Source organism: Falco peregrinus, chromosome 1 (genome assembly GCF_023634155.1).
Source record: "Falco peregrinus isolate bFalPer1 chromosome 1, bFalPer1.pri, whole genome shotgun sequence".
Taxonomy (NCBI): Eukaryota; Metazoa; Chordata; class Aves; order Falconiformes; family Falconidae; genus Falco; species Falco peregrinus.
This window is the reverse complement of record NC_073721.1, coordinates 26,723,116-26,744,803: the sequence shown is the minus strand read 5'-3', so window position 1 is coordinate 26,744,803 and position 21,688 is coordinate 26,723,116. Positions and strand designations below refer to the sequence as shown.

Below are 21,688 nucleotides of genomic sequence, written 5' to 3'. Positions count from 1 at the left end.
GTAGGAACTGTAACAGATCACTGGGCTTCAATCCCAGCCACAGGATTGTCTGCCACTAAAGGCAGGCTGACAGCTTGGTCTTCCCCACTGTTTTCTTTGCAGTGTTTAATTTGAATTAATTTCCTGTGGTAGGAACTGCATTTCAGCTCTGGCTTGTCTCCGATTCCCCCAACATGCAGCATGCCGAAGCTTTCCCCATCTGTGTTCCTGTGGAGAACGCTCCTGAGCCCTTCAGTAGACCTCAGAGAATAAGTTGCAGCCTGTTGCCAGACTTGCTCACCACTCACTCTTGGAGGTCGAGGGCTCTAAAGGTGTGCTGTGGCTTCCTTCACAGGCTGCCAGCCCACACAGTGCCTGGACTTTGAAATTAGTAGGGTACACCCCCCCAGCCTCTACTCCAGAGAAGAGTCTTGAGTTGAAAAAAAAAAAATCAATTAAAAATCAGGATTTTCCAAGAGGGAGAAATCCCTAACAGTATGTTTAGGAGAAACTCTTAAAAACTTCAGAGTTTAAAGATAAAAGTAAACCTCTTTTTCATAAGACAACAGTTTGAATTTTTAATTAGCAAGTAGTATAGAATATTTCATCTTTCGCTTCCTGAGGGAAATGGTTGTTGAGACTTTCATCTTCACAGAGGCTCTTTCACAATGCTTACTGATCCCTTTCCCCATGCCATGCACTCCCTAGCTTCTCTGAACAAGCAGAGGAGCATGTTACATCTGTAACATGAAGCCCAGCCTGGGGGTGCTATGTAATGGGATTTGTGCTTCTCTGATTTTCAGTGCAATGCTGCTTATTCAGCTAAAGAAAGGAGCTCAGATTTCAGACAGCAACAAAACAGGAGTTGCACCTCGCTGGATTTCAGACCATAGATCCTCACGTTGCTGGGGCAGGAAAGCAACAGTCTTACTGGCCTTCCCCTTCTCCGTAAACTGACTCTGCACTAAAGCAGGAGGGCTTGAAGCACACTGTGAGCACAACAGGGACACTTAAAGGCTCAATATCTCATGTGTTTGCATCATACAGGGGTAGCATGCGTATACATACATACCTGCATTCAAGATGACAGTTTTTTTAGTATAGGATTTGAGTATAGTGTTTAGCACGCTAAATGTACGTTATCAGCTTGTGGGGACACACAATGTCTTTTCAGAGTACTACATTCTTACAGGTAAATGGGAATTCTTCACACAAACATGTTGATTTGATGTAAGCACTTATATTCCCCAATGAAACATCTTACCTTTGATTTCTCCCTTTCAACTAAATTCTGTGAAGCCTGTAGGTAAATCACAGTAGTCTCAGATCACAAGTTGTGTGTATAGATATTTGCAAGGAAGACCTCAATCAGTGCTCTGTACACAGAAACAAGCCAGCTCATTACCGGGATGGGATTTATACCTGCCAGCTGGTAAGAATTAGGAAGCTTTGGAAACAAACGCACAGAAATTAGCAGCGGGAGGTCGGAAACAAGCAGGGCTTTGGATACACTATCTTGATAAGGATTTGCAGAATCAAAGCAGGATGGCAAGTCAGTCATTTCCTGGCAGTAGGTATTTCTACCCTGTTACTGCCAGGAAGTAGGAGCACACGTGCCAGGTATTAGATGCATGTTCTTTGGGACATAAATCATTCATCAAATTCAGTGCATGACAGATTGTATCTAGTTCAACATCTGAATGCCCGCTTTCCAGCAGAGAAGGGCAAAAAACATGCCAGTAGCATACCAAGTTTTTGTTCTAGATCCTTGCTTACTGACAGTGAGGGGGCATACCTGAAAACAGGTTTGAAAAACTCAGTGTACAGATGCTGTTACTTCACTTCAGTAGCCCTATCAATACCTTACTTAACTAAGATGATACTCATATGGCCATTTAACTACAAGATACAGTACTCCATCTGTGGCCAAAACTGTACCAGTTCCTCCAGAGGAAAGTGTAGTAGATTAAGCATTATACCTTTCACCACGTAGTCTGTTGTGCACAAACTGAATGGCATCTCCTAATTGACAGTAAAGAATGCTGTAGGTACCTCAACCATGGAGGTTATAAAAAATAAGAAAATAATTTTCTTGTTTCTTTAAGCTAGTTCATCTAAAGGATACAGTCCTCTTAGGTCTCTGCTTACTGAACCAGATATACACAAGAATTAGGTGAGCTGACAAGAAATGTGTACTATATATTTAGAAAATGACAGAATTTGTGAAGCACTGGCTCAGCTTGACTTAGAGACCTGCAGATAACAGCCTTAGCATAAGGACGTAAGCCTTAGTTGAAGAAGAAGGGGGTTTTTGTTGTTAGGTGAATTTATAATTTTTGGAACTGAGACAGGATATGGCATTTATTGATCTCATTTATCATGTCAAGTGTTTCAGCTGCACTTCTTAGAGCAGTGCAGGGGAGTTCCAGCTTCTAAATATTACCATCATAGAAATTACTAAGAGTTACAACCAAAGGGGTTGATCAAAGCAGATTATTACCAAAAAAAAGGCAAAAGCTGCTGTCATGACTATTTAGATGGACATGTCTGAGTCCCTATCGAAGTATTACTAGCTGTCACATTTAATCAGGTTTCAGCTCTTCTTAGTCATGAGTACTTTCACAAGAACAGGTTTAGAAATACTTAATTAATTCAAAACCTACAGAGCTATTGTTATGATGAAAACTTCGTATTTGTAGAAAACCTTTCTGTTCAAGAAGGCTCATCCCATAGTTACAGAGGAAGTTCCTGTAAGATCATGACCTGGTTGGCCCTAAAATTGTATCCTTGGTAGCTGAAGTACGTATTCCGTTTATACCCTGACTTTATACCTGGCCAGAACCCAAAGGCTTCACTTTTCTTGGGCAAGATACTACATTTCTTCAATAACTGGCATGCTACGTGTCTGGGAGACTATTTATGAAGCAGCCATTTCCAAGGACATTATGAGAGGAGACAATAAATAAGCTTTATCTGGAGGTTTTATTATTTTGCAGAAGGACCTGTTGGTAGAAAAGTTTCAGAAGTTTCACTTTCAAATAATTTCTCAATTAACAGATCTCTTTCTTGAATTAGGAGTAATAGATCCACATGCCTATATTTGTAAAATCCTACTCACCCTTTCTTTGAGTCACTGATACACATCCCATTCAGTGGAAGTTCTTCAGAATCATTCAGTTATTCCAGTTTTCTTCTACTAGCAGTTTTGTGCCCCATCTGATCCTCGCCTTTATCTTTGTCATGTAAGAAATTATGTAAATGCAAGGAAGGAAGGTTTGGGTGCCTGACTTCCCTCAAGTTTGTAAATACATTATATGAAGCCATTGTCATCCTGCTGACAGCCTGTTGCTGGAGGATCTCTGGCATTGTGTCTGGGCCCTTCTGTAGCCCTGAGCTGATGGATGGAGTTCAGTTTTGGAGCCCTCAGCTCCACAGGACTCCCTCTGAATCCTGCGGGTGGTATGTGGCTCCTATGAGTAATGAACGAGCATCGTTAATTGAACAACACAGGAGAAGAAAATTACTGTTTTCCTTCAAATTACTTATTATTTGTATTCTCTTAACATCTGTGCTTCCTGGTGTCCCATCAGGGAGCCGTGGGACTGGTAGCTGCATTAGCGTGTTCAGTAATTTCTACCCCAAAATTGCATACATCCTCCAGCCTTAGCTAAGCTGGTAGTATCACTGGTATGTGGTTTGTATTGGGCAACGCTACTAAACCCTTAAGCCTACAGATTTGCCTTCAGTATTTTTTCAGTTGCATTGATATATTTAGGTTCCATTTTTCTTCCCTCAGTTATCTGTCAATCACAGGCAGCAGTGACAATATGCCACTTTTTTCCTTTTGCTAGTTTCTGCTGTGAAAAAGAAAATTAGTCTGTCTCTTCTTTGGAAGTCACTATAGGGCAAATGTAAAGTCCAGTAAAATCAAAGGAATCTTTTACAATGAGAAAACAAGAATTGTTCTCTGCTTCAGAACAGTAACAACACAAGGAAGGAATTACATAGACTTAGTAAGGCAAGGACTTGAGTAAATGAAATGTAGCTGAGTGTTTATTCATTTGGATCATAGTGTCTTATTAAAAAAGATGTATGTTCGAAAGTGTTTGTACAGTAGGTACAATAATGTGACACTGATTTTCAGCTGAGTGTTTTAGCACTGCAGAAATACAAATGAAAAAATATTATTCTGACTATCTGACTGCCTCCACTCAGTCAGTGAAATCTGGGAGATGAAACCCTTTTTTTCTTTCTGTTAGTAGAAAGATACTAACAGGTGGCAAACGAAATTATTTAATTTTGTACTGTTATGTAAATAACTGGTTTCTGAATTAGATGAACTAATTGTACTAGAAGCGGTATGGCTGAACCAGCATGTTCTTAGACACCGTTTTATATCATACTGGCTTGTACCATGTTAACATATATGGCTGTTGTGAGTGTGTCAGGTCTGGAGCAATTTGTCATCTTACAAGTTGCACTGATTTAAAGAATATTGAAATAACAAATAAAGTTTACATAGAAGATTCACATATAGGCTATTTTTTAGAACCTAAAGAAAAACTCTTGGAGAGGACTTTACCTAGAGCATTAGTAGCAAAGGAGCAGTGCAACTTGGAACACCCTGCAATCATAGAAAGAGTGACAGTGGGAGAAAAAAGGAGGAGTAAGAACAGAAATACAAAGCAACGGGAAGGGGCTGGGGGGAAGTCAAAAGATTAATAGACGGAAGCAGTAGATGAGGGGGAGAAAAGAACAATGTAAAGATATGGGATGAAGGACAAAAAGTTCCTGTCTATAAATTTACTTCATTGTTCTTATCCTTTTCTTTCTATGTTCATTTTCCATGGTTTGTGCTGAGACCCATTAAGAACATTTCTTTTTTAAACAGTAGAAATTTGAAGAGATGTTTTTACCCAAAGGAAAGAAAGGACTTTCAGTACAAGTTAATGGTGTATAAAGGCCATGAAACCATCAGGTTGCCTTATTCCCAGGAGAGCGAAGCTTTCCCGGTTTCAGTGGTGTGCCTCCAGGAAATCATTCCAGAGGACACACAATTAGCCCACACTCTTCCAGAGTACACAGTGTAACATGATGCAGTTAAACCAGAAGACAGTTTTCATCTTTTGAGCCTGTGTAAAACATCAGTTGAGTATCTTACCCGAGATCTGTAAGAGAACATAGGCCATCGGATATTTTCCCATAGAAAGGAACATACAGTAGATACACACCAAAAAATGCAGGTTTAAAACCTGACTTATTTTCGAAGTAACCTGAAAAAATGCAGAGCCAGCCTTTTTAAGTGGCACAACTCAATGCGTTCAGTTTCTTCTTTTCGCCAGTCTAAAGTTTAAATAAAAATATTTGCCCTTGCTTAGGGTGTGTGAGAAGGGCATTAAAAGTGGCTCTTTCATTTTAAGCACTAACAAGATATTGAGCCCTGTGGAAGGATAGATTTAATAATATAGTTGAAATGCACATCCAAATGATAGTTTTGGGAGCGGTAATATGTTCATTGTAGTGTCTAACTCTTGCATGCATTGACATAGAGGATAGTAGTTTAAAAAGTTCACAGTGAAACAGAGTAATATTGAATGATACCCAGGTAACAAGTGGGGGCAGGGGGAACCTGCATAACTGGTAGATTGAAAAGACACAAGCTAAAAACTCAAATGACAGTGTAAAACAGTCCCTGTAGCTTAATTAAATAAAACCAATAATGTGATTTAAACTTCTTTGAGTTAAAATTACTTTAATAAGGGTGTTAATTACTAGAGGATTAACACTGCTTACATGTGATAATAGATGTGGTCAGTCAATAAAGGGTGAGAATAATGTTCGTTTAAGAAGCAAAAGAATCTAGCACAGGATTACTCACCAGAAAGGGATAACATTTCAAAGTGACAAGTAAAATCAGAGGAAGAGGTTTTCAAATTGCAGGAGGCATTAGAGGCTGAATTGTGCCAGCGTTACTCAGTAAAAGTTCCATCTATATTGGGATCTGTTGGAGCTAAAATGGGAAGAGTAATTATTACAAATTACTTATTACATAGTTTGGAACTATTCTGTCTTCCAGAGCAACTGTAACAAGTAATTTTTCAGATGAAACATTTTAAGAAAATACTGTCACCTGAGAATTGAGGAGAAAAGGCACGTTCTAAAGGAAAAAGATTAACTTCTAAGGAGAATTAATTTCTTGAAGATGTTTTTCATAGAAAAGAAGTAATATTGAACTATTGACATTAAGCAGAAAGGGGTTTTCCTCATCTCTTTGCAAATGTAGCAGCAGGAGAAGAAATATCTTTTGCAAAAAGGCCACTAAAGACAAATTCTGAGTTGTCCAGGTTTCTAGTTACTGCAACTTCCTGGGCTCAGAAGCCTTTGCTAAACCAGGCTATCTAGACAAGAAAAGCAAAATCAAGTACCAGTATTTTATATGGGCTGTAGTATTTGCTAAAACACTTTTAGATTAATTTGATAGATACAAATGTTGAAGTAAACACCTTGTAGTAGCTGAAGAAGAAAGTGAAGGTTGTCTGGGAAAGAATATGAAACTTCTGTCTAGTGATTATGGCTTTGCTTTTAACTTGTCTGTATTTACATTCCTGAGCTACTGATTGTGGAATTCCTTGTCCAGTGGTTCCCAGGTCTAGTATAGCTTTCCCTAAGGGGTGTAACTTCATCTGCTATGGAGGGTGGTTATGCAGCCATACCCTGAATGCACTACTTTGGAAGAAATAACTGTCTGTTTACAGTAAACTCATGACGAGCACATCTGTGTCTGTGCCTTATGGATTGCATTAGATTTTTGTTTCTGGATGCAAAGAAAATTATGCTGGTTTCTGGCCTATTACATCTTAGATTTCAGTGACTTTCCACATATTCTAATGCAGCACTCAAGATCAGCTGAGGTACTTTATTGAACAGTTGCTATATTTATATCTGCTTCCTCCATAGGCTTTTCAGAGAGATGCCTTGTATATAAAAAAGTGTTGAGGGCTTTGATGGCCACCTAAGAGAAGAATCTGGAGCACTGAGACAGATTTATTGATTTATTTATTTATTTTACATCTGCAGCTTTTTGAGAACCACACAAATCTTAAAAATAAACCAAACTAAAAAGTTATAGATTAAAAAATAATTATTCTGTTGTGTTGAAACAAACTATTTTCCCCTACCTCCCAGAACCCCAGGTTACCTCAGTAGAGATGTCTTTCATAGTGCACACTAGAGATCATGGACCCTTATGGAGAACAAATGCTGCAGATTGAAGAGATTCTCATAAACCTGATAGACCTAATGTTCATCCTCCTGTTAGGCTGGAAGCCTCAATCTCTGTAACAATGTAATTTCAGTATTTTTCTTACACAAAACACCTCTGGTGTTTTGGTCCAAGTCAGAATATGACAAGAAATAAATGGAAAGCTAGGAGAAGGAGATATCCTGTTGCCACTGAATTGCTAATTCCCAGTAGCCAAGCTGGCAGCTTCCTGGGTCAGTTCTGTGAGCTGAAGTCTTCATCTCCTTTGTGAGCACAAGGCTGAGCTGTGGAGCTGTGCCATGCTTACTTGTCTTCTGATAGGCACCTGTTTACATTTGCACACCAGGGCCATGTTTCTAAAACTCCTTCCTTCAATCCTAGAAGTAATTGGACTGAAAACTTGGAGTTGTAATTATACTTGGGCAGACCACTACGGATGTTTAGTTCTAGGGTACAGCAGCCTGATTTTATAGATTAGATGTGCATGTCGACAAGGAGAGTTTGGATTAGTTAGCTCAAAACAGCATTTGTCAGTTAATGACTTTATGTGGTGTAGTATATATACTGACCTCTGGTGAAACTGCAGGCGTCTGATGTTACATGGATACTGCTAGAGTATTAAATATGGCAGAAGGGACAAGAGTGTTCAGTTCCAGAACATAGTATAGAAATTGAAGTGAATGTGTTTTGTGACTAAATTTTATTCCAGTTACACCAAGTTAGATGACTTTTAGTTAGTCCCACCTTCTGTAAATCAGAGGTGGTTAAAATCTAATTTTAACATAGGATTTTGAAAATTCTGAATACATCTTTTTAGTGAAACACCTCAAATGGATTTTTACAGAAAGGCTTGAGACAAATGATACAGTTTTAATCCCCAAGAAACTTATTTTAAGGTACTGTGCCACATCACATGCTATTTATGGCATTATTTTGTAGATGAGCAAATAGTTTAAAGCAAGCCTGTTATAAGTCTTGTGCAGCTGAAAAAACGGCTTATAGAAAATATAAGTTTAAATAAACTGAAGTGTAAAAATTGCCATTTAAATTAGTAATGATTTTAGTAAATGTCATTAAGTACTACTGGCAAACCTGTGTTTAAAAGAAAAAAACAGCAGCCAAATAAAATGACAGCTTAAATTTATCTATGGGACAGTAAATGCTTCATAATTTTGACAGCTGAAGTTCTTTTTTCAAAGTCTCATTCAGGTCAGAGGCAGATGTCCTGTTCTGGAGGGCTGTACTTGTCACCACTGTGTGCTGTTTGAGCATGTACGCCTCTGCATCAGAAGCTCAAAAACAAAAACAGCTGAATGACCTGACCATTGCATAATACACAGTTTTTAATCCACACAAATTTTACCATTGACATAGTTTTATGCTTTGTCTAAAGGGACTTCGTGTACAGGCTAACGGGCTTGACAGGAGCAATTTGGCCCAAGCCCATGCCCTCTGGAGCCTGACTGTCTGCCAGGCTCCTGCTTTTCAAACTCTTCCCTGTTTCTAGACTCAAAAGACTGTTCTTTTGCTACTAGTCCAGCTTATTCTTTAATGATGTACAACACCACGCTTCATAATAAACATTTGCACTGTAATTAAACAAATCTTCTTTGAAGACATATTACTTGTTGCTATATTGTGTATTTCGTAGGGCCTAGCTGTTTATATTTGCCTCAGTGACTGTTTTTTAGTGAATTTCTTCAGATGATACATCTTGAGCTCCTTGAAGTTTTAAGGGGATTTGTAAAAATTATACATTACAAGTGTTTTTCTGGTTATGGTAACAACAACAAGCTTTTTCATGTGACTTCAATAGCAAGCATGTTATTTTATAGGCAGGCCTAAGTTCATTTGAACTGCCAAAGAATAAAAAATGTATTTGGGCTTGCTCATGAATATAACAGGACGGGGCATCTCTCAAAGTGTACCTCAAGGTCCAGATTTTAGGAAATAATTCTGCCCTTTGGAAGAATGTAGATTGTAATGGGTTTATTTGAATACAAATACCTTCTGTTTTTTCTTGACATAATAACAGTTCCCAGTGGTTCAGCTGTCATAATCTCTGAATTTATACATTTTACATTATGAATGTGTTAAAGATTGTATCCCAGCATTCATGATAATGAAATATATGATTTTTCACTTACAAATTTGAAACAGATGGAAACATTTAAATGTAAATGCGTTTCATTCTTGTGAGCATTTAAATGTCCCCAATTTAGGCACAATTTCTAAATGCGTAGTGCTTTTAAAAAAAAAAAAAAAGGCACGTTTTTAATGCAGTGGCTTAAAAACTGAAAGACACTGCCTTTCTAACACAAACTATCCTTCCTTTGAAAATCCGGGGCTCAGTTTTCAAAGCATTGCCTAGGAATTTAGCCTGCGACCCCCATTGACACTAATGGGAATTGCATAGCTAAGTCCCCATAACATCACTTTGAAAATGCATTTGTTATACCAATCCAGAAAAAAGGCAGCATAAACTATAGGGAGACATTCACAGATCAACAGATCAATTTACACTTTGAAATACAAGACCGATGTGTGTTATTCCAGTTATGTGATCAGTAGGGGGGATTTTAAAATTCACCACATTCACAAAATAAGTCACCAGGAGTAAATAAAACAAAATATTTTGGCAAGTGGTGGGCAGACTTGCTAACCAGGCTAACAAGGTATTTGTCAGCAGTAACGAACACCTACTGATTGAGTGATAATGGCATTTGGTTGGTACGCTGTTATTCTACAGTTAGCAAACTCGTTGTCTTTTTTCCTTGTAAGCTGGACTTAGATATCTGTATTTTAAATACTTCAGTTGTTCCCTTGTGACCAGGAAATGTTTGGAGTGAACAAGACTTGTCTTTGTCTAGTTCTGATTCTGGTCCTTCACGTTTTAGTTCCAATCTAGTAAGTGCTTTCATGGTGTGCATGCTTTAATAAACAGGGAAATAACATTTGGTGAACTAATGGGGGGTGTTGTCTTCATGTTCATGCAGGGGGGGTTGGTTAATTTGTTGGAAATAAGTGTATACCTGTGTGACACACATTAATGTGTACTTGTGCATGAAACGTTAGCAGAGACTAAAAAGAAAGTATCATCGTTGTGTAGCCGTGTTATTGCAGTGCCTGTGAGTCCCAGTCATGGACCATGGCCCTATTATGCTGGGCAGAGTATAAGTATTTTAACAAAAGAAAGACAGTGCTGCCTCGGAGTTCACAAACCGATGTGATCATAGCTCCACTGAAAGGTTAACACTATGTCAGAAATTATGAAACAACAATGATTCTGGTTGACAGGCTTCCTCTTCAGTCATCAAACCCATTTGTTCTTCTGAATACAAGGTGTGTTATAGGTACAGCGTGAGCTCATTTCAGTGGGAAATGTTGAGGAGTGGGATGTTTGTGGGTGGCTTTTGTGAGTTTACTGCTTTTAAAATGAAAAAATCTCTTTCATTTTTGGAGCATTTTAGCTCCAAACCCCAATAAAAATAGTAATAATTGAAATATTAATGTATTTGCTATCCCTTTATCTTAATGACTTAAATGATACATAACTAACAAGTGTCATGGAGGTTTTTTCCTGTGTCAAAAGCCATGCATCCTCAAGGAAAAAATTGTAATGCTATTTCTGTACTCTTTCCTAGGAAAGGATTGGGTATAGCTTGCAGTTGTGTATGCTTGGCACTGTTCATTTCCCAGAAGAGTTCACCAGTATTCTAGGCCTTGGGATTTTTTTAATTAAAGAGGTCAAAATCCATTATATCAAAATTTCAAAGAATTTACCAATTAGCTGTAGTCTGCGATGCCCAGCAGGTGGCTTTTATACTATTAAAGGGAGATTGTTTCCATCTCTGATCAAAGCAAAAACAAAACAAAGGAAAATATAGAATATTTTGCTGTACACAGTGCAAACCACATGCTGTGTAAATTATAGGTGAAAACTGTACATGAGACACTGTTCAGTCATACCACTTCAAGAAAAAAATTAATATATTTTCACTGTTCCTCATGAGGATTTTAATGGTAATGTCTAAATCTGTTTAGATTACTAATTATCTGAGAAGATTAGACAGCTGAGAAGATTAGGTAACTTGCTATTTCCTAAAATGAAGATTTTAGCATTTTCTTATTTAAAAGTAAAAGTAATAATACACCATTAATTAGATTAATGAATTTGCTAGAAGTGAAATTGGTAAAAGCAGAGCATGCCAGAACGCCGCAAGATGCAAAGAAGTTCCAATTTGCACCTTTCAATGAATCTAAACTTCCCCGATTTTTGCCTACTTAAAAGAATGTTTGTGACCTTTTGACCCTTTTTGTTATCCCTTACTCAGAAAGGCCTTTATTCTGTAAGGCTTAGGTATAAAAAAATAAAAAGAGCGTTAATGGCATAACAGTCCTTTCTGATCACCCTGTGTAAGATGTTTATGCAAAGTGTCAATAGAAGCAATTGGCCTAACAGTGTGACAACCTGCTTTGCTTGGAAATGGGCTAATCTCCTGTTTGGGTTATCCAGAGGTCAGGTAAGGATTTCTTTTTTTGCACTCCCGTAGTGCCTGGGTACGTAACCTGCAAACACTGCAGGGCAAAAATCAGAAGCAACTCAGCCCAAGAATGCCACAAAGCATTTTTTTTTAATCTTTCTCTTTTTGCTTTTCCCGATTGTTTTTTTTTCCCCTGCCTTAGTTAATTTTTCCCTTCCTGGTCCCATCCCAGAGCATCTGAGTGTACAGCACATGACGATGACAGGGACTCTGCCAGTATCGTTATCTGCTGCTTCACTTTGTTGGGTTGGTGTGTTGAGTTTGTTGTTTGGGGTTTTTTTTTTCCCAAACAGGCATCATCATCCCGCTCTTTTTTGAAGTTCACGTGGAAACCTACTTTAAATCTCAGTTTTTGAGGGCTGCCCCTGTTGCCCTGTCACAGCAGGCTGGAACTCAATAAGCACTCAGGCAAGCATAGCGGGCCAGGCAGTGGGCCTTGGCGGGCTGCATGCTGTGAACTCCTGCCTCACTGAATCAGCTTCTGTGTGTTTTTATAACTGCTTTTTTTTTCCCTGTTAATTATGCCCCAAGGCTGTGGAAAGACAGCATTTATCTGTTTCAACAGACTAAGCAGCAAGTGTTCTGACATGTTTATCAGGCAAATTGTACCTGACAAAAGGTAATTACACATGCAGCAAAGTCCAGAAGTAACTGGGTGATTAGGGGTTAATAAACTGTTTAGCATAAGAAATATTTGGCTTGTATGCAGAGAGAGTGGGCCTGAAGGACATAACTGACAGCGACAGGTTAAAAGAATTACTTTTCTTTTGGTGAAACGCTTGACTTTCCTTAAAGGTAAGCGGGACATTAAGCGTACAACACCTGGGTTTTATCCCCAGCTCCTGAATCACTGGTGCCTATGGTACAGCCAAAGCTATTTGCTGACACTCTTGCTACTTGAGATAACAGCACCGTTCCTACTTGTACTAAGGTACCTTGATAATTTACAATTAGGATTTTTGTAGTATAACCAACACAATTGGTATTGTCCAATGGACACTGTCCCCATTTCTATCTGCAAAGCCCCCATCTCCTCTGTCTCTGTTGCTGTGTTGACTCTATGCATAGCTAGTCTGCAAAGTTGCATTCTCTTCAAAGATTATTCCTGACAGTTGCTCAAAAGTAAAAAGGAAAGGGCATCTGTATGATATCTGAGGATGTGACAAGAAGCTCAAACAGCATTGAAAGAGCCGGATGGTCAATTCCAGCAGCTCCCAGTGCACAAAATTCTCACGTAATTATAAGATGGCCTAAATACAGGACTGCAGCTAAGCTGCCTAGGCCTTTAGGTAATATAAGACAAAGCTTTATTGAGCAATGATTACCAGTAATTTCTAGCCGGACGTGGCTGTTATCACATAGATATTGGGAAAAAGAAAGAGAACTAATGTTGAAGAATAAGTGTAGGTGTCCTGTTTGAAACCAGAATTCTGACCCTAAAATCTTAAGGATTCTTGAGAACTTTTTTCCCCCTGTGGCATCAATATTGTAATGTTTTGTGTTAACAAACCCGTTAGGTCTTAAAGTAGGAATTCTTTTAACAAAAAAAAATAGTTTAGTATCTTTTACAATAAAATAATTGTGTCTAAAATAAAAGTATTCTAATTATAAATAGCAATGTTACCTGTATAATGTAAGAGATGACTCTAGCCTTTTATGTAAGTATATAGGAAGACCTTTTTTTCCGAGTGGTGTTTATTTCAAGCAGAAAGAGCTAAAGTTAGACATAAAAGGCATTTAGGAAATAAGTAGGCATGAAGAAAGTTAGAAAATCACAGTATTGTAGAGCATCATTCAAAATGCAAGTGCAGAACAGCCACCAGAAGCTGAAGTTACCTCTAATGTTAGAAGTGTATGTGTGACTAATAACATGGTTTGAGAAGGCAGCACTGTTTCATATACAGTAAAAGGAACATGCTGCTCTCTGATCATCAGCCTGATGATTCCAAGATGTTGGATAATGGTTCCACTTCTGTCACACCTTTGGAAGAGACAAATCCTCTAAATAAGGCAGAAGTGTATTACTATATCTATCTTGTAAATATAAGTGAGGGATTGGACAGTCTACTGGACACTGTATCTGCTTTACTAGAAAGAATATTTAAAAAAAAAACAAACTCGGAGACACACACCTGATACACATGCTTCTTTGCAAATTATTCCTAGTTAGAAGGGCTTCCCTTGCTTGCATGGAAGCAAATCCTGCTTCATTATAAAATTCTCAGGTATAGCATTGCCTGTCTTAGCTTATTTTTCATGGCTGTTATGGGATAAAGAGACTACAACAGTGCCATTGTTCTGGCATAGTAGAATACGTATATATCTGGTTTGTTAGGTGCTTCACAGTGTTTCAGCTGTGTGATAAGTGGGTTCTGACAGAACACCCTCGGGTGTTCCTTAGGTGGGGCTGGGTGGCTGACTAACAGCTAATGGTCTGCACTGCCTCCAGACTCTGAGAGTAGTGGAAGAGTGCCTTTCGGTCTGGTTTGAAGTATTTCCCATATATGTTAACTTTGGAAAGATGCATGCACAAAATAAACATTTTTCCTGTTGTAAATTCAAGGCAAACAACGTACATTCTAACCTCGAAGAAGTCACAGCCAAGCAACACCAGTGTCATGTGCTACGCTGTGGATTTTGATTGATTTTTGAGGCAGGAAAATATTGATAAATATTTTTTATTTTATCAACAGGATCTGCTCTGTGCACGTGTTTCTCTTACTACAGTGTACATCAGTGTGGACCATTCCTTGCTAGACAATAAATCTCGTTTTCAGTTATGGTCTTGGTAATAGCTACAGTTTTAGTGGCTAAAATAGTAATAGGGAGATGTTGCTTTAATTTGGCCTTCAATAGGTTGATTCTAGTTGTCACAGTCAGTAAGAACTACTGTCACAGAATCAGCAAATTCTCCTGTACTTAATGCTTCACAACTGAGAAGCCTTGGGGGGGGGTGAGCTCATCTGAACTTAAATCCCCTAATTTTTTTATGGTGGGTTTTTTTTTTTTTTTAATTGTAGCTGATACTCTTTTTGGCAAAATTAACACTTTTACGATTAGACTTGCCCTTGATACAATTTTTCTTTTTCCACATTAGTAGTAATCACAGTATTTAAAAATGTGGAGATTTACAACCTTCTTTTATTTCAGTGGAACATAACATTTCCCACATATTACGTCTCTGTAGTATGAGTCACGTCAGCATGTCAAGCCAAATCCAGAAAGTATTTTCATTGTATCTCCACCCTGAGTACTATGTAACATTACCAAAGGCTGTTCCCTCGCTTTGTGGTTTCGCACACACCTAGTCCCTTTCACAGTATAAAATCATTTTAATATGCATCCATTGTGAATGAAAATACAGCAAAAATACAGGGGGAAAGCTGGGGCTTTTTTCTTTTCATGAAAACGTTGGCCACGTTTTCATGATGAATTTCATGTAGCTATCTGCTTGCATAAGCTAAAAAAAGGAATTCTTACATCTTCATGTTCTTCTGTTATTTTCAAGAATCTTTATGTATGAATTTCAAGATAACTTTATCCTTTACTAAAATACAAATCATCTATCAAAGGATTAGGTAGGCCAGTGTTTCATTGTCTTTCCAAAGGTACGTTCAAATCACATGAGGTAGCCAAAATATTTTCTGCATCTTTGAATGAATGAGCTGTCTTCTAGATCATCTGCCTATGGCCAAGACAGTCCCACTTTAATAGAGGCCTTTCTATACAATCAAGAGGAATTAAAGTGCTTCGTTTAAATAAGGCACACGTTTTTGTAGAAAAGGCAGTGTAAATCAGAAAGGAACAAAGCAGCAGAAGCTGAAGCAGAATAGAGTCAATAATACATCTGCCGCATGGCCGCAGGAGTGAAGGTGAATTTGGTGTTGTGCTCAAGGGAAGCTTTGTGTGGGTAGATTGAAGTTATTTCCCATACACATGTGACGGTCCTGGGACCAGCAGCTCATTTCTGCTAGACTGTCCTTGCTGCCGTTGGCTACTCGCCAACCTGCTCCCGTTGCAAAGTGCCTGCATTGACTGTACATCCGCCAAGTGCAAAGTCAGATGCAGGTGGTATGAATGGCCAGGACACAGATCCGAAGAGCTGCACACCAGGCAACTCTTGCCCACCCACAGCGTACAGTACATGCTGTCAAAGCCCATTACATACAGCAATACGCCACAGCACAGAACTGCAGCTGTGAGGGGGACAAAATGCACAATGCATAATTGTGCACAGCAGCAGTCCAGTCCCAGCAGTGTCTGCAGCTCCCTGTCGTGTTTTCTCCAGCAGCAGGGCACATTTGTCACACTGCAGCCCCTGAATACATATGCAGAAGGAGGGAAGGGAGCTATGATTGAGTGGCATGTGTCATTTGATAGCATGTCCCTGGTCCTTCGTGTCATGTCATGTCACATGTCGTGACAGCTGCTTTAATTTAGGAGATTAATTAGCATGAGGCTGGTTGTGAGCAGCTCTTTGACCAAAGAGGGTGGAGCAGGGAAGAGGCTCTGAGTACATTCCCCCTTGCTGACAGTGGCTTTCAGGGTGTTAGCTCTTCAGAGCCAGGACTGTCTTGGAGTGCACAGAATATGCTTTGTGTTCTCTTGGGGCATGGTTTTACCTCCTGTGTTGAAAAGCAGCAGACTCCGTAGTCTGTGTAGAGCCTTACATGCCTACCTGTGTTTGGTCAGGTGATAAATGAGGTGCCATCTCCCACCCCAGCCTTCGCTATCACTGAGGTGTCCCAGAGCTATGACACAGTCAGACGGTTGATTCAAGCGCTGGAAGTATGGTACGAAAATAGCTCGTGCAGTATTGGCCGGGAAGTTTCTTCAAACTTGTCAGCACTGTAATTCTATCAGTCATCAATGGCTTTGGCCTGCACGTTGCTAACAGCATACAGAGCTTCAGCGTTGCTTAGGATTTACCCAGAATCCTCAATTTCAATGTTACAATAAGGATAAGAAATGAAATCTCTCACCTTTGATTTACCGAACACGACTGCTGCAGGAGCATTGGCACAGTCCTTTATTAAGGACTGTGTCCCATGCAGAAACCATGACAAGTGGTGTTGTAATTAGTAGTAATTTATTAATACGTTCAGTTTGCTCCTCTGTAAGAGAGAGGGGAGATGAAGTCTCCAGATTATATAGTTTGGGTTCCTGTGGTTGCCAGCTTTATCCTCCCAGCTTGTCTTGTGCGTCTGCCTGTCCTATCATTCCACGCTTTTGATCATGCTTCTGAATATATCAGACAGCCCCTGTGAGGACTGGGCACTACTGACTGTTGTAACACAGGTAATTAGAAGTGATAAGTAACATGCAGCAACAACTGAGGCAGTTGGTTTCACAAATGCCACTAATTCCTGAGTTATCAGAGCCTTCCCAAGTCTGTTTGCTTAGTGACTAAAGGCATGGCCTTTTCTGCTCAGTAGTGCCCATCCTGAGAAAGGTCCACTTGCATTTGACCTTGATGGCTATCATGGATGTGTAGTCAGCAGAGAATGAAACAGCTTCCTTACTTTTTATACACCTTTCACCCATGTGAGATAGCTAAACGTGAAATCTATATGTCACTCAGGTTTGTAATGAGCCCTAGAGGACAACTGTCAGAGGTTGGTTATAAAGCCAGGGAATGTTACTACATTATTTGTAAAAAACTATACTACAAGTATAGAAGGAGTAATTAATTAGAAAATAATTTGTTTAAACTTGACACGTTATTTGTAAATAAGAAGGGGATTAAGAAGTGGAAAAATTTGGAGAAAAGAGGCATATAAATTTGAAGATGTGAAGACCAGGTGTATGCTTTTAAGTATATTGTAATTATAGGTAATTGAGTTGGTGTTACAATTTGGGGGATGAGCATTCCTGGAGAGCTGTGATGTTTTATCAGACTGAGAAGTTTGAGCAAGGCTGGGCTCTCAGAGGTGCGGTCCTTCTCTTGGTGTACTCTGAGAAGCCAGAGGAGCGGGCACCTGCTGCTGCCCTGCCTGCAGGCACCGGGGCTGTTGGTGGTGTGCCCTGGCTGTATCCGCTCAGGTCTGGCCTAGCAGAAGCAAATGTTTAAAGTGAACAGGGTTATTTAAATAGCAAAATGGTATGACTTGCAGTAGCCTGTTACGTTTCTTAAAGTGGTTTTATTATAGAAAATGCTGTTCCACCCCACCTTTCTGGCATTACCGAGGCAGCGAGTCCTCCAGGCAAGCAGGGGCTCTGAGTTACGCTGACGACCCAGCTCGGTGGAGCTGCCGCGGGCGCTGCGAGCCAGGGGCAAAGTGTTGCTAATGGTTCCCCGCGCTGATGTGAACAGTAGGTTCGGCTAACACAGGGCAGCCTGAGAACAAGCCGCGTTTGCCCTCAGCCGCAGGACGAGGCCAGGCATCAGCTGCCAGGGGAGCTGGAAGCACCCCACCACTGCTGACGTCAATGGGAGCGGGGCCCGCTGGCCGGCAGGTAGCCGTGGGAAAGGCTGTGCCACCCGCGCCCCGGCCCCTGGCAGGGCGGCCGGCTGGGCCTGGTCTGCACCCCGGCGCGGTGGAGGGGGAGTTAGGCTCTGAGGGCGGCGAGGGTGCTGGCCGCTGGAGGCTGGGCATCGCCTCTGCCTGCCAAAGCAGTGTGTTTGTGGAGCAGCGGCTCCGAGGGGGAAGGCCCGGCGGGGAAGGGCAGCCGGGCGCAGGGCTCTCCCTGGGAAGGGTGGCCGGGCGCAGGGCTGGGAAGGGCGGCCGGGCGCAGGGCTCTCCCTGGGAAGGGCGGCCGGGTGCAGGGCTGGGAAGGGCGGCCGGGCGCAGGGCTCTCCCTGGGAAGGGCGGCCGGGCGCAGGGCTGGGAAGGGCGGCTGGGCGCAGGGCTGGGAAGGGCGGCTGGGCGCAGGGCTCTCCCTGGGAAGGGTGGCCGGGCGCAGGGCTGGGAAGGGCGGCCGGGCACAGGGCTCTCCCTGGGAAGGGTGGCCAGGTGCAGGGCTGGGAAGGGCGGCCGGGCACAGGGCTGGGAAGGGCGGCCGGGCACAGGGCTCTCCCTGGGAAGGGTGGCCAGGCGCAGGCTGCGCTCAGGGCCGCGCTGTTCCCGCCGTGGGGGTGCTTGGGGCTTCTCCGGGCCAGGAGCGTGCCCGGGGCTGGGGCCGAGTCACTGGAGCAGCCACCACGCAGAGCACAGCGGGGGTTTTTTAATTCACTTAGTTGAGACTACCCGAACCTCTGGTTTAAATTACTGTGAGCGGCAACAGGCACGAGTATCCCCTGCCCGCTCCCCACGGTACCGCAGGCTCCCGGACACCGGAGTGTGAAGCCGTCGCGGCCCCTCCGAGGGCCGAACCCGCACGGAGGGAGGCGGGCGGGAGGGGCCGGGCAGGTGCGGGGGCGGCCGCCCTCCTCCTCCCCGCAGGGCCGCTCCGCGCCCCCTCACCCGCCTCTGCCCCCCCAGCTCCTGGACCTCTTCATGGTGTGGGACTGGTCCACCTACCTGGCCGACTACGGGCAGGCCACCTCCAAGTACCTGCGCGTCAATCCCGGCACGGCCCTCACGCTCCTGGAGAAGTAAGTGCGGGGCGCGGGGCGGGCGGGGTGCGGGCGGCGCGGGGCAGGGCCGGGCCGGGCGCCGCAGCTGCCAGCCCGCATCACCGGGCGGCCGCGGGGCCGGGGCGCCCGCCCTCCCCGGAGCGGCGGCGGCCAGCGCCCGGCGGCGGCGCGGCGCTGTCCCGGGGCGGCGGGCGGCGCGGAGCTGCGGGCAGTGCCGGAGCCCCGGGGGCAGCCGCGCCCACCCGGGTGGCCGCTCTCGGGAAGGGTTTGGCGGCGGGGAAGCCGGTGCGGGCGCTTGGGGCGGCCCGGCGAACGGGGCGGACAGGGCACACAGCCGCAAACCGGGTGTCAACCTGCTCGTAAAAACTGCATCGAAATATGCCGTGAGTGAAAGGCGTTCTCTAACGGTGTTTTCCCTCCTCTCCTGCCTGCGGTGAACGCGCATCTTGCAGAGTTCACAGAGGGTACGTATCGTCTGTATCGTCACAAAATCTTGCTTCCCGATTTTCGCTTCTGAATCTATCGGTACGGGAGATCGGCGATAACGATATCGGGTGATTTGACGGTGAACAAAACACGCCCGTTCGCTGAGCCTGAACTTACCGTGGAAGCAGAATGATGCTGACGGGGTTTCTGGTTTGCTTCTGTCCTAACGCAGTTGGGAGGGCCAGTTTCCTGCCGAGGTGATATTTGCTTAATACTTACGGGCGATTTGTGTAGTAATATCTGTTAAAACGAGTTCCGCGTTGCGGAAGTTGAAGAACACACAGATAACGGGTTTTGTAATCTTTCAGTTCTTATTAGCAGAGAGACCAAAAGAGGAACAAAAGTAAACCTGTTTAAATAGTTTGATTTTTCCTTTTCACATTTATGTTTCTAACATGTCTTGCATCATTTGCTTTTTTATTTCTCCAGAATGAAAGACTCTAGCAAAAAGAACAACATTTTTGCTCAGTTCAGGAAGAATGATCGTGACAAGCAGAAGCTAATAGAGACTGTGGTAAAGCAACTTAGGAGTTTAGTGAACGGTATGTCCCAGCACGCATAGGCCTGGTAAATCGACGATATCTCATCACACCAAGAAGTATTTCTTAGCCACTATTTCTACCAAGCAAGCGGTGATGCCAGTTAGGACATTCGTTTGACCAAGTAAAGGAAAAATGCAGTAGATGGCTTGCATACAGAGTCTTCAGCAAACAAATCTTTGTACGTATTTTTAATGGATCTGATACTATTTTGTATATTGTAAACAAATGGTGAAAATGAGACTGTACAATAAAAACCAGGTCAATCGTATTGTACATGGAACAGCTGAACTGTAAATATGTTATTTAAATATCTACGAACACGGTATCCAAAATTTTGCTCCGGGTAGGAATTATTTGAAAAATGATCCCTTAGTTGCTGTTTTCTGGATGAATCCTAATTTAATGTTTTTTAAGCATCGGGATAGTTGCGTTTCAGATGCCGCCTATCGTTTTCCTGCATTAAATGTATATTAGCCTTAAAGTGATTGGACATAATTTTGTATACCGGATTTTGTAGTCTGGAGGTATGAAAGAATCTTTTGATTTTTAGTACCTTTGAAAACTACCTGAGAACTAGACTTGGTATTTATTTAGCATTAGGGCTTATAGGCTTTGTTCTGCAAAAGGGTTTAATCTCGAGGTTGTGAATGTAAATAACCACTTAAGTTCTTTATAATGTGACATTTTGTTTTGGTTTAGTTTTGTTCCTCAGGGTTACTATTTCTAACTGTACTTTTGTAAGATCCCGGGTTCTTTCCCCCAGGTTGCAGTGAGGAATAGATTTGCCACTGTTGGTTTCGTGCCGCATCTGTTTGTCAGTATGCGCTTTCTGCCGCAGACCCAGCCCAGCGATTAGCGCTTCGTCCCGCCGCCGGTCTCTTCGCACTGTCCCCTCCTGGCTGTTTTAGACACAAAGAGAATGTCTAACAAATACAAACCAAATGGAACATGTAAAAATAATGTACATTTTCGCTGTATTTTTAAGTTATTGACGGTCGAAATACAGTAATATAAACCTCCTCACCCGTATTCCTGTTTAATTTCACGCACTGGAAGGCACCTCAGAGCTGGTCTCCTTGGGACCGGTACGGGTCCCGGCTCCGTGGTGCTCTGCCCCCGGGACAAGCGGGCAGGGGTCCGGGCGGCCCCGACGGCGGGGTGCGGGCCGGGGGGCAGCGGGACCTGCCCCGGGCGGCCGGGGGGCGGCGGGGCTGGGACGCTCCCCGCTGGGGGGAGCCCGGGGCGGGACTCGCTGCCTCCGCCGGGCGGCGGGAAGGGCCGGCCGAGGGGGCGCCGGGGGGCTGGCGGCGGGGACACCCCGCGCCCAGGGGCAGCCGTCCGGCCGCGGAGCCGGCGCTGG

General features: G+C 42.7%; 1 protein-coding gene across 9 annotated transcripts in view; it reads left to right on the top strand.

Annotated features, from left to right (window-relative positions):
* EXOC6 (exocyst complex component 6) overlaps window positions 1-21,351 on the top strand; it is a 95,811-nt gene extending 74,460 nt beyond the window's left edge. For 5 of the 9 annotated variants that reach the window (XM_055793995.1, XM_055793997.1, XM_055794000.1 and 2 more), the window contains 3 exons: window positions 19,206-19,318; window positions 19,753-19,764; window positions 20,216-21,351. In XM_055793995.1, coding sequence (XP_055649970.1) covers window positions 19,206-19,318; window positions 19,753-19,764; window positions 20,216-20,348 — 258 coding nt within the window. In that variant the 3' untranslated portion in view covers window positions 20,349-21,351. The remainder of the gene's footprint in view (window positions 1-19,205; window positions 19,319-19,752; window positions 19,765-20,215) is intronic. The other 4 variants (XM_055793996.1, XM_055793998.1, XM_055794001.1 and 1 more) reach the window with 2 other exon arrangements.
* The last annotated feature ends 337 nt before the right edge of the window (window positions 21,352-21,688 follow it).